Source organism: Anthonomus grandis, chromosome 7, assembly GCF_022605725.1.
Source record: "Anthonomus grandis grandis chromosome 7, icAntGran1.3, whole genome shotgun sequence".
NCBI lineage: Eukaryota > Metazoa > Arthropoda > Insecta > Coleoptera > Curculionidae > Anthonomus > Anthonomus grandis.
In genome coordinates this window covers 26,655,431-26,668,522 of record NC_065552.1, presented here as the reverse complement: position 1 = coordinate 26,668,522, position 13,092 = coordinate 26,655,431, and the positions used below count along the sequence as shown (strand labels likewise).

Genomic DNA, 13,092 nt, shown 5'->3' with positions numbered 1-13,092 from the left:
TATCATGTATGGAGGTCAAGGGAGACCATTTTTAACATTTAATAGAATAGGTGTAAGATACTTTTAATTTTTTTCATTTAAAAAAAGGTTTATTTCTTATTCACATTTACTCATATTTTTCGAGAACGAATAGATAAAATAAAAATAGGGTTATATAGAGAATAAAATTACTTTTTTATTTCTGACCCCACCCAACAACCCTCCGCAATATTGAAGATATTGGGTCACAAACACGAAATTGAAAATAAAATTACCTGTATCTCAAGGTATTACTCGATCCCTATTTTAATTTCAGATTAAGGTTTTGAGGATGGACTATTTTGTCTCGGACACCTTGCATGTGTTTGCTTTGTGGGTAGTAATTCATTCCTACTTTTAAGTTCTGAAGATCCATAACATTTTACGAAAAAAATTATTTAAGTAGACAAAACTTACTACAATTACTGAAAACAATTTAAAAAAATATTTTTTTCCTTCCTACAACGTTGCCAAATTTAAAAATTTTTCAAAACCTAGTTTATGAGAAATCGTCATAGGGTGCGTATATTTCTTTTTCAGCACAAAACACTCCTATAGTAATTTTTTTCGAAATCGACCAGCAGTTTTTTTTTTAATTTTGAATGACAACCCTGTATATTTGACTTGATATCCGTAATATATAACAGCTACAAAAAAAAAAAAATTTGACTTACCGTTTATTTGCTCCCCAGGGAAAAATCAGCCCTAAGCAGCACCAAACAATCCTCAAACTAAAAAAAAACGGTTAAACCGGAGATAGGAACCACGACGGACGAAAAGCGTCGCCGTCGTTGTCGTCACAGCCGACGCTCTTCTGTAGAGCGTCGGGACGCCGGGCGTCCGTGCAGCGCCGTCTCTTCATCCGCTTCTCAATTGGCCTCCTCCCACCCACACGACACACTGGCAACAGTCAGCAAAAAGCGCTTTGAACCAATCGGAGACGGCAGGGGGCGTGATAACGCTCCGGCACACAGTTTCAATTTTATCCTGGAAAATGGAAAAAAAAATCCAGAGAGCTCCAAAGTTTGATGCGTAATGTAAATGGGCGGCCATTTTGGAATATCCGGCCCGATTGTTTTGGAAACCTTATTAAGTAATTTTAGGGAGGAGGCGCGTGGCCTCCTGGTTGCCCTTCGTCATTTAGCTGGTGCTGACTGCTGAAAGGTTTTTTCATTTTTTGTAGGAGCGAAAGTTGTGGTTGGAAAGTCTCTGTGAAATCATAACTAACTAATTGATGTGATAAATTCTATTAACTTGAAATGAAACAGAGTAGAACCTGCTCTCAGCAAAATAATTAAAGAGAAGCTAATCTAAGAACTGTGTTGAGGTGCGAGTCCTATATTCCAAATAGGAGGTTTGATTTCGGATAAACCATTATCAACTTCATTTTTCTATAAGGCGCTTAAGAAAAGAATACCCTGTATGACACAATATGGTTCTGGTGATATTTAAATTGAAACAATGGGTTTTTATTAGGTTTCGAATGTTTTAGTGTAGCAGGCGGTGAAATGATGACGTTTAATGGTGTAGAAATAGTGTTCTAGTAGGTCCTTCGAAATATTGAATTAAAATTACGTTATTAACGATACCAAGACTTTATTCATATACGTAGATCACGTCATATATAAATTGAATTCCAATTACCAATTTATTTCCAAAAACCTTGTTTACATCAATTTCTATAAAAGTACAAAATAAACACCTAAGTGACGTAATACTTGTGTATGCCTATATAGAGTGTGTTACAAAATTCGGTGCAAATATTTTAAGAGCGTATTGTTCGAGTCAAAATAAGAGTTTTCTTTCCTAAACATAAGTCCTAAAAATCCTTTTCTCCATTTAGATGTATTAGGAATATGCATCAAAATGTATATTCCCAATACGAAATCTGGTAATCCCACCTTAGTGACTTGCACGGTCAGGATGCATATTTTGGTTATCTTCACTCAGTAGAGATGTCCTGTCTGTTTGATTAGGGTCACTCTGTTTTTATATTCAAAATATTTTGAAGTTTTGCAAAATGAGCTAGGGACCAACAAGTAGTATTCAGGTTACTAATGATGTAAGCCCAATGTCAAATTTTTGTTTAAACGCATTCAAAAGATAAGAAGGCGAAGGACAATTAAGAGCCGCTCTGTGTAAGACTGCTAATCTGGACTATATAGAATGCTGTAATGTAAATAACGCAATTACCGTATATTGTACGTCTATAGAAGAAAAGACCTCCCTAGAAATAAAAATTGACGTGTGACCGAGTATTTTTTCAAAATTATACCGAGAGAGTAACAAATTGGGGCCTTTCCGTTAAACTATCCTGTATGTATTACTCGTATAAATAGATTTTAGCTACTAGACGACTAGTGTTTCATTTGTGTTATAATATTACATAATTGACCAATTTGGCCCACGCTCTCCAATCTTGCATTGAATTTAGTGAACGTAGGTTAGTTTAATTTGGAAAAATTGGTCCTATTACACACTTTATCGCCGCATTAACCTATTTAGTAATGTATCAAGAGGTTCATAAAAATAGCGGAATTCGGTCAATATGCACGGGATATGTTTTGTTCTAATAATTTCGGAACTGGTTCTTATAAATTTGGCCACCCAGCCAATGAACTTTTCAGGAAAATCATATTATTTTAAAACTAATGCAAATAATGAATTTACGGTGTATAATAGGATACATTTTTTAAATCATAATATCAGTGATTTGGATGTCAACCCTCATCCGCCTCAAAATGTGAAAATATTGAGGAGTAACAAGAATGTTTTGCCCAATGGACAGCCACATAAAAATGTAAGTATTAACAATTATTTATTCAGTATTTTCGTATTTTTTTTAATTAATGTTACTTACTTAATACTAGTTTTCAAAATTCATAAAAATTAATATTAATGATTTATTAATTAAAAGCAGAAATGTCTTATTGCTTAAGGAGGTGTTATCCTTTCATGAAATTTTTGTGGTTGCTATTATGTAGTTTGTGCAGTTTTTTCTTTTATAGCAGTTTTTTTATAAGGTTATCTGGTGTTACTATAAGACTTTCCTTGTAAAGGCTTTTTTACTAATTCATAACATAAAGTTATTCTGGTCAATCTTGCACTCCTCTCTCCCACAGAGTCTACAACTAAAATCTACAACCACAAATTCCGTAGGATCCATCTTACTATTAGATACCAGAGCATTTCAATATCTTATCTTATATAAAATCTCATCTTAGGTACCAAAATTGTCGTTATTCCATCCACAGTTTCATAAACCATGTGCTTATATTTCGGTTTACTCGACTTATTAACTAGTTTTATGCCATCATACAATTATATTAATATAACTTAAGCTTATTTAATTTTACTTAATAGCGACTTTAAAGTCCTGTAAGATAATATAGTAAAGTCCTGAGAGAGTATGTTGCCGGGGAGATGGAAGGAGCACCAGGAAGTGTTTGGGTAATGAGTGATCACTCCGGGACTTGTCTTTCATATTCATTAGATGGTCTACTGGCAGTTGGTGAAGTTACGCAATAACCATGGTGTACCTGAAATGCTTCGGAAGAACTCTATTTTTCACTGTCTGAAGTTGCAGAAGTCCTCTGCCTTAGTGGAGCGTCGTAGGAAATAATAAAATGAATTTATTCTGGAACTTGGTCTTTCTGGAGAGATAGTTAAAGACCTATTACAGTTAAAGAAATGCAAAGTAGATTAAAGGGCGAATAGTCTTTTGATCTTGCCTGTACCTTGGCTTGACATTTCCAAGTGAGCTTCCGATTAGTAGTTGCGAGATTTCAGACCTGGACTCTTCCTTTTGAAAAAAAAAACCAGCTGGATCTTTTTGTTTTAGCGTTGATATTTGTTATCGATTAGTTAAAACATACTGAACTAACTTAAGTGTCCGTTGCGCTACGTCCTTTCAAGAGCCTTGTCAATCAGTCAAGAAATACCTCCGTAGTGTGTAGTCCATAATTTGCCTTGGAGAGAATGTGAAATGTAAGCGGAGTGGTTTGGTCGGTGGTTGTGTTAAGGTTTAAATCCAAACTATTCATCGGGGATTATTTTTTGTCTGTGGAAGGAAGAGAGCTGATTAAAGTAGATGAAGGAAAAAGGTGATGAGAGTAGAGAGACTTGATGGCCTTGTAATATATTAATTAAGTCTATCATCAATTCTTAATGAGCTGTTTCCATATATATGATAGATGCGCGAATCTGTTGCGCAGACCTATCAGCAGCATTTCACGTCAAATTTCTGATTGTTTCGTGACTATAATTTGCCCAATGCTCTGTGCTAGAATGATGAATTTGTTTTAAGAGTTCAATGTCCTATAGAGGACCCGGCTCTTTAGCAAGTCACTTAGTTGTTAATATATGTTAAGCTTATTCAACTTAATAAAATACCCAATAGTAGAAATGTATTCTTAGATTTAATATTCTGTAATATCTCTGATGTAGCCATTACTCTAGCTTTTGAAGCATTATTTCAGAGTAATGTCCATCAGTTTTGCTATGAGTGTACTGTGTCTTGGGCTGAGGGAACAAGGGTTGACAACTTGATCTAGTATGAGTAATACTATGATTTTAGAAATACCAACTATAAAAAAATTAATAGTTTTCGGGCTTCTATTTACTTGTATGAGTTTAAATGTGAATGATTTACTTGTATGAGTTTAAATGTTATGAATTAGGTGCCACGTATGGGGCCTACTTTGTTACAAAACATACTAAACTAAACACGTACAGTACAGGTACATATTAAATTCCTAAGGTCATCTTCAGAAGTGAGAAAGTTAACCGCAGTTATCTGCAGAAAAAAGAGGTCATTTTGTGTATACGCAAAATCGCACATATGCAAATTATAAAAAATTCTTAGATCTGCGAGCAAAATGTAAAAGCCTAGCAAAGGTCTATTTTTTAAACTATATCAGGGGTTTTGAATGCAATGTTGCAGGAGTATCCCAAATCCTTTTGGAAATTATCCATGATAGAAGATCAAGCCATACTCTACCAAATACAGTCTATTATAATAATCTATCTACCTTATAATAAAGTCTGCTTCCACTGATCAGGATATTACTAATCTTTTTAGAGATTTTTTCAGATAGTTTATACTGGTAAGCAAAATTTTTCTATTTTCAGATGACACTTCCAGATATTACTATTGGTAGTAATATAAACCGTTCGAGGAGAACATGTAAATGTAAATAACCCCGATGTCAATAACCCTATCGATAGGAATTTGACCCTAATAAATTATCTTAATATGATTTTAAATCAGTTAAGAAGTTACCCTTTACTCTATTAATTCGTTATTTGTATCTGTATTAATTCGTTATTTGTGTATTGCACCGATATGTCATATGTATATTGCACCGATTTTAAAGCTTCAAAATCAGTGCTGTAGATTCATTTTTAACTTAAGAAAATGTGACAGAGTTTCAGATAAAATGTGTACTGGATCGTTGCGTGTAGAGAATCTTTATCTTCATCAGTTAGCCGTTTTTATGCATCGATTGCTTGGTACATCCCTGCTTACCTTCATGAAAAATGCAGTTTTCGAAGAGATGTGCATGTCAATCTACGATGTATAAGTAAATTATCGGCTCCTCGCTTTCATTCTACCTTATTTCACAGATTTTTTTTCTTTTTAATGCTGTTTTGGTGTCTAATGAACTTCCGATTTCACTTAAGTGCATGTTTGTTGCTGGTTTTAAAGTAAAATCAAATTTGCATTTCTCACGTTACAGATGATCTCCTTAGAATTTAAAGGAAAAATGTGTAAATGTTTTTACTTTTTTAGTTTTATGTCATTGCTTATTTTCCAACTCAAGATAGATTTCAAGGATTTTACGAATTTTCTATTATCTTCTTTCTATAACTGCTATCTATGTAATTTGGTAAATATTTTTGTTCATGTAATTAGAGGTTAAGTTGATTAGCCCTAGGCTAGACTTCGCCTTTGTACATTTTGGTATAATAAAGACATTATTTATTTAATTAAGATTATATATTTGTTATTATCAATAATTTAATGAGTAGTATTTGTAATGCTTATGTACCAGATTACCACTAGTAGGATTTCTATTTTTTATTATGGTTAAAAATTGTTATAATTTTTTTTTAGATTTTCACTTAACATTAAATCAAACTTGTAATTTTGTAACAGCTAACGGGATTTTTTCCGAACTTTCTGATTTCCGTGGGTAAAGAACGAATTAGTGGCTAGAATCTTTTTTCACGAGCGCGGAAATTGCTATATTATTAAATCTCATTGATCACTGATATTTATTAATTCTTGTAAACATTCTGCTCGTGTCTCATATGAAATTTTACCACAGCAGTATGAGATACAATAAATCCTTGCTCAAAGCTACAAAGTATTTTGTGCTTGATTGGTCCTTTAATGCTGAGAATAAAGTTTAGGTGATCTGTTTCTCACTCAAGCATTTTATGAGTCATAGTGATATTTTTTTTGAAGGAACACGGTTCCTAGGTACTTCAACATTGAATGAAAGGAATCCTATTCAGATAATATGATCGCTTTATGCACTAGTAAATTCACAGCTGAGTTTTTTATGTTTTTAAATTGGATAAATATCAGGTTAAGAGATCATCTGTATGAGAATTTTTTTGTGTACTAAGTGGCTCGATGTTTTCTATTGATAAAGATGTCCATAAAAAGAAGAGCATTGTTGTGTTTCACTTCAATTGCTAACTAGATATTGAGGTAAATAGAACTCAGATACGTATCCTAAAATTCTATCCATGTGGCCAAATGATAGTAGTGTCATCCACATACTTTTTCCAAATTTTCATAGATAAAGAGTATAATAAAAGGAAGAGGAACTCTAGTACTTTGCATTAAAATTAAATCCCAAAAAGAATTTTTTTAATTAGGCATAATAAATCTAGAGTTAGATCTTTCCTCAAAAATATATCTGAAAGTCTCCATGATTGAAACCTTTGTAAAATGTGATACTACATCATAACTGACTAGAAAATCGTCTGGATGTAATTTAACAGTTTTGAGTTGTTGGACCGACAAGACTAAGAAAAAAGCTATTAGTTTTCTCACTTTAGAAACTATCCAAGATATTTGGTGAAAAGAGAGCACACAAATGAAGCACACCTCCAGTACTATAGGCAATTAAGGAATTTCACTAAGCATGCTGTTGCAAGGGAAAAAATCACCTATTTCGACACAAGGTCACAAAAGCATGGAAGAGAATTTTGGAATGCTGCAAGGAAATGAAATCTTGGCTGTAAGAGGAATTTTGGCTTACCAGACAAGTTTTTAAATGCAACTGCTCTTAGGAACTATTTTTCAGGTTTAAATATTTCAGCTGATACAACTTCAAATGAAAAACCTAATTTTTATAAAGCTAACAGGCATTTAGCACAAGGTCTTACCTAAATTTGACACAATTAGATGAGCCAACATTAATTAAAATCATTAAAACATTACATACACTGTAACGCATAGGTAAAGACTCCATTGGCTTAAAAGATCTAGAAATGTGCCTACCATTAGTAAATATTTTAAATAGCTGCTTATTACAAAATGTTTATCCTACAATTTGGAAAAAAGCAATTTTGAAACCTCTAGCAAAGGTACCTGATCCAAAAGGGTTTAAAGACCTTAGATCCATTAGTATACTGCCTCTGGTATCCAAAATTGTTGAAAGGTTCGTTCACCAACAAATATGCAGCTTTGTTGATTTTTATAATATTATCCCGGACTGCCAATCGGGTTTTAGAAAGAACTTTAGCACTACCACGAGTCTAGTACACCTTCTTAATAACTGTAGGATAAATGAGGAAAAAAAAGGAAATAAAATGTCTTAGATTATTGGATTTTAGTAGAGCTTTCGATACTTTAAACCACGAAATGTTATTAGCAAAGCTTTATTATTTTGGTATTTCGAATAACGCGATTGATTTCTTTAAGTCATATCTTAATAATAGAGCGAATTGCGTAGTAATAAACAAGGCTTCTACAACTAAAAAATCAAGTTATTATCCTGTATCTACCGGTGTTCCCCAGGGTTCTATTTTGGGGCCGTTGCTTTTTTTTATTGTATGTTGCAGATATTAAATCCTGCATAAAGTACTCAATGTTACAACAATATGCTGACGATTCCCAGCTGTATACTCCATTTTCACGTGAAACTCTACCCATAATAGAAGAACAATTTAATAAGGATTTAGAAAATATAGATAACTTTTCCTGCGACCATAATTTGAAATTAAATTCGTCTAAATCATGTGTAATTTTTCTGAGTGGTGGAAAGAACGGTCTTAATGCAGCAACAACTTTAAATGCAAAGATTCGTAATGAGCAGCTACCAGTAGTACGAGAGGTCAAAAACTTAGGAGTACACCTTGATAGCGGTATTTCATCTCAAACACATATAAAGAATAAGCTCAAAATTGCATACATGCGCTTAAGAAAACTTTACGGCTTAAAAAATCATTTACCTTCTAAAACTTAATATTTATGTAACACACTTGTTTTATCCTTATTTGATTATTGTGATTTGGTATATTCGGATTCATTGACTGAAGACTCCGCTTACTCAATACAAATACTTCAGAATTGTTGTATGCGTTTTTCTTTCAGTGAAGTCACATTTCTCCTTATTTAAACAATAACTTAATTCTAAATATAAAAAATCGTAGAAAATATCACATGTATTCTTTCGTGTATAAAGTTATAAAAACTAGGGAGCCATTATATTTAGCTAACAATTTTACAAATTTTCTTCATGAGCATAACACTAGAATTATAAATTTATTTAGAATACCACAACATAGAACAGCAAATTTTCAAAAATCTATTGTTTTTGTCGCCTCTCGACTTTGGAATAGACTTCCGGCTGCATTTCCGTTTGCTGCATTTAAAAAATTGTTTCGTAATAAACTGCTTGATTCTAAAAACAATACTTAATCTATAATAAAAATTAAAAGAGCTGAGCCGCTCGATCTTCTATTGCCATCTAGTTATTATTGTTATAAATATTAATTAATTTACCTTTCCTGCGTATCCAGAACCCCCGCTTGCTTCGCCTTACTTAAATACTTAAATATGATACTCAACACATGCATGTCTCGATTAATTAAGAAAATCTTTTTTTTTTACTTTTTACTTTTAAGGTTTTTTAAGGTTTTTGAAGGGCTATGCGACACAGATGTTATGATGAACCTGTGTAAACGGTTCTCTATAATCGAGGCATGGCCCTATTTATCATGTATTTGGTAAATGGTACAACATATGTATATTATTATGCTACAATTTTGTATATGATTATTTATTTACCTTCATGATGAATAAATTTGTTTTGAATTTGAATTTGAAAAGCCTAACGAGTACCGTAAGAGGAATTTAGAATTGTGGGTCTTTGTAAGGCCAGACATTCTTATGATTGACGTTGTACTGATAACCTTTCGATATCTTGATATTCCTTTCTTTGAAAGAGGAAGGATCCATCCGAAAGTACCTTTAATTTAGCCTACATTTTCTATTGTATCCATCACCACTATTGCGTTGTCCTTAACAACTTTTAAATTAACCAAATTCGTGTTAGGTTTACGAGATATGAAAGATAAGATTTCCGTTTTTGAGTTTCAGCCTGGTTGCAACTTATTTAGATTGCCTGAATTTCCGTTCGTATTTTAACTTGACTATAACATATCATATAGTGTGTCAGCCTAAAGTACAGACTGAATTCCATAAAAAATTGTAAAAGATGAAAGGAACTAAACGAATCTGTAAAAATTAATTTATACTATTGAAAATACTATTGAAGTTAGAGATTAATATTAAGATGTTTTGCAGGTCCTTCCAAAAAAACACTTTCTGGATGAAGAATGGAACTACGAGCACAAGCCGCTAAACAAATCGGATCTACCAGTATTTATCAAAAAGTTTTATGAGCAACGAATAAGAGAACCGAATAAAACCGATACCTTAAGAATATTTTTTAACAGCAACCGCAATTCTTCTTCAAGTAAAATTATCAAATTCAATTTGCCTAAACTGACTGAAGAAGAAAAATTTGTGGACGCAGACATGTACTTTTACTGGCCATTGGAAAACTCGTCCAGGTATTAACGATATTCACTTAAAAATTTATATTTTACATTACGTATGTTATTTAGTTTATTCAAAACATCAGTAGTACTAAAACTATACCAATACGAGAAACCAGTGACAAACGAGTTGAACGAGTCTCATTTGGAAGAGAATCCCGACCTACATAAGTTGTTTAACGTTATTTATATTTCTAAGGCACAAAATGGATGGCAGGTATTTTACTTTAATTCATCAACTCAATTTAGTCCTTGCACAATTTTTTTAGACCTTTAAAATAAAGAAGCCCATAGATAACTGGTCAAATGGTGAAGAAAATTATGGGCTTTTATTGACCATTTCGACTTATGATGAGAACAAACTTATTTCTGTTTTTAACGATACTAATCAAAGCATTTTTAGAACATTTGCTGTTTTAACTATAAAAAAAAATGGTAAAATGTATCATTAAAAAATCAACTATTTTCTAAAGTATGATTTGCTATAGATACTCAACCATCTTTTCCATACAACCAAACTACCCTGGACCACCTCCAACATACAACACTATGCTCCAAAAGGCCCTGGCATGTTGATTGGCAACAACTACATTGGAATAATCTCATTTTGTATCCGGAAAATGGTACCATGTTATATCAGTGTGCCGGAAAATGTCACATTTCTGACCAGGATCACCATATCAACCATGTCAGGATGAGAGAGTTCACCAATGGGTTCCATGTTAGGGAAAAAGTGTGTTGTGTCCCCACCGAGTATTATTCTTTACCCATCATGTTTCAGAATACAGATGGAGGAGTTGTTATGAAGAATTATGATAAAATGGTTGTTAAAGGGTGTGGATGCAGATAAAATATAATTTAAAAAAAAAATGTATTATTTTAAAAGACTTCTTGTTATTTAGGGTACATGATTGTGTTTCCCAATAAAGATATCCAAACTTGTAATGAATATTCTTCAATACCAAACGAAATTCATTAACTGATAATGTTGTGCACATAGATAGACCTCTCATGATTCAAAACATCTGTAGTACTACAATTTTATCAATATGAGAAACAGTGTTAAACGAAGGTACCATGCTCATTTGAAAGAAAAAGCTGACCTTTATAAATTGCTTAGTAATATTTATATTTCTATTTAATCTCAAAATCAATGGAGTCTCAATCAATCAAGTTTTTTTTTGATAATTCATCAGACATATTGTTTATTTTCACAACTTTTTTAGATCTTCAAATTTAAAAGAAAATGTATTACTATTTTAGAGCTAATTAGCTTTAACAGGTTTGGGAATCTGGATGGATTCGAAGTTATCATTTGAGAGCTACATTAATCATGTATGTATCAAATAGGGTAATGAAGGTTCTTGGTTCCATTTAGAGGTTAACTTTTGACTTGTTTACTTTTAGAATTCTTTATTGCTCCCTTGTTACATCAATTTTGGAGTATGGCTCATTTATGTTATCCTCCTTTTAACAATTGTTACGTTAAGCAACTAGTTTTTCGAGAATCGATAGAGAAAGTGGTTTATAACTAAAATACGATTACAGGTGTTGTTCATCACAGGTTCGTTCCACAAGGATCGATGAGTGAGCGTAAACTCTTTCGTCGGTGCTTTTTTGTTTCCACCAAAACCATCAAATAGATCTGCGTGAGAGGTGTAAGACATCTGAGAAGCTGTTTTTTAGCAAATCAATGAAACATTCAACACAATGCCCTAAATCTGACCTTGGTGGTCTATAGACTGTTCCAACAAAAAATATTGTTTTGCCTATATTTACCTTAATAAATAAACACTCTAAATCATGCCAGGAATAAACTTTTATGTCAGGAATATTTTTGTAATTTTCAACAATTCATTACTCAAACTTTCACCTGACTCACGTTGATTGACTGTCTACATTTGATTTATTTCAAAGATAAACAATAAAAGTGATGTAATAGGTACTCATGCTTCTTAGCCATCGACGTTTAGTGGTTTTTTTTACAATATTGTTGCTTTCAACATCAGGTTAAAGACGGGCATACTCTACTTTCATTTCTGGTTCAAGTGTCTTTTTTTGTAGGCGTCGTCTTCTCTCATAGTCTTTATCGAGTATTTTTATTTTTTGACTTGATTTTGATTTTCTTTCCTCAGGTCATCTCTCATTTTCATGAACAGTTTTTCCTGTATCTCATTCCTCTTGCTCTCTTTCCTCTTTCTGAGAAAAAAGAAAAATTTGTGAATAACAGAAAATTTTCCTAAAAATAACAAAATAAAATTAAATATTACCCAACAAAAACTGTTAAATTAAAAAAAAAATATCCAGTGCCTAGTAAAAGCATATTCTCCAAAGCATTTTCCTGTGAGTAATTACGTAGGAAAATCCAGGAACATCTATTTTATTAACACAGGTATCATTAGGATATTAAATCTTAAGCTTTAGGATTATTTCATTAGGGGAATATAACGGTTTTCTTATAGCAAATATTTAGTGCATTTTTTCTTCAAATATCTTAGTCTTACCGGTCTAAAAATCGACCGCGACACCGCGCCGACACAACAAAAGAGAGAAAAAAAAACACGAAATACTAACTCAGCAGGGAGCAATCGTGTTTTTTTGATGGATTAAGAAGTTTCTCGGCTCACGAAATTTATTATTATTCAAAAACAACTCTTTGTTCTGCTACTGCTACAGAGAATTAGAACGGAATTAGAGCCGGACAGCCGGCTGAATTTTTCTTATTTTGTTACAGATTCATGTGTAGCGTAGGCAAGAATATGTTTTAGTGATACTGATTCAGCATGAGGATCTACCTAAATCGACCTGTTTTCATGACTAACTAGGAAACAGAAAGTACACCAATCACCCGCTAACAAGAATAACAGAGTAATACCTTGTGTGTATACGAATAACAAGCAATATTTAATTTTTTATGGTAATAGGAGGGTTCTTAAAATCATCTTTAAGTGATAAGGACCTTCCATAATTTTTTGGGTATTTGAATGTCATTAA

At 32.6% G+C, this 13,092-nt stretch overlaps 2 protein-coding genes across 2 annotated transcripts in view; one reads left to right on the top strand and one right to left on the bottom strand.

The window, feature by feature from the left end:
* The window catches only part of LOC126738610 (vesicular glutamate transporter 1), a 125,136-nt gene extending 124,248 nt beyond the window's left edge, over positions 1-888 (bottom strand). Inside the window, exon 1 of the mRNA XM_050444021.1 lies at positions 693-888. The gene's annotated coding sequence lies outside the window, so the exon portion shown is untranslated. The remainder of the gene's footprint in view (positions 1-692) is intronic.
* Positions 889-2,506: 1,618 nt separating this feature from the next.
* On the top strand, positions 2,507-11,043 carry LOC126738466 (bone morphogenetic protein 2-like). The gene is made up of 5 exons (XM_050443828.1): positions 2,507-2,818; positions 9,845-10,113; positions 10,168-10,315; positions 10,368-10,533; positions 10,587-11,043. The coding sequence occupies exons 1-5, from the start codon at positions 2,567-2,569 to the stop codon at positions 10,946-10,948; spliced, it is 1,197 nt and encodes a 398-aa protein (XP_050299785.1). The 5' UTR covers positions 2,507-2,566; the 3' UTR covers positions 10,949-11,043.
* The last annotated feature ends 2,049 nt before the right edge of the window (positions 11,044-13,092 follow it).

What these genes read in the sequence shown, in the direction of transcription:
- LOC126738466 (XM_050443828.1), top strand. Translation starts at nt 2,567, where the DNA reads ATGCACGGGATATGTTTTGTTCTAATAATTTCGGAACTGGTTCTTATA. An exon ending in ATGGACAGCCACATAAAAAT is followed by an intron (nt 2,819 to 9,844) that starts GTAAGTATTAAC and finishes GATGTTTTGCAG; the next exon opens with GTCCTTCCAAAAAAACACTT. An exon ending in TTTAACTATAAAAAAAAATG is followed by an intron (nt 10,534 to 10,586) that starts GTAAAATGTATC and finishes GATTTGCTATAG; the next exon opens with ATACTCAACCATCTTTTCCA.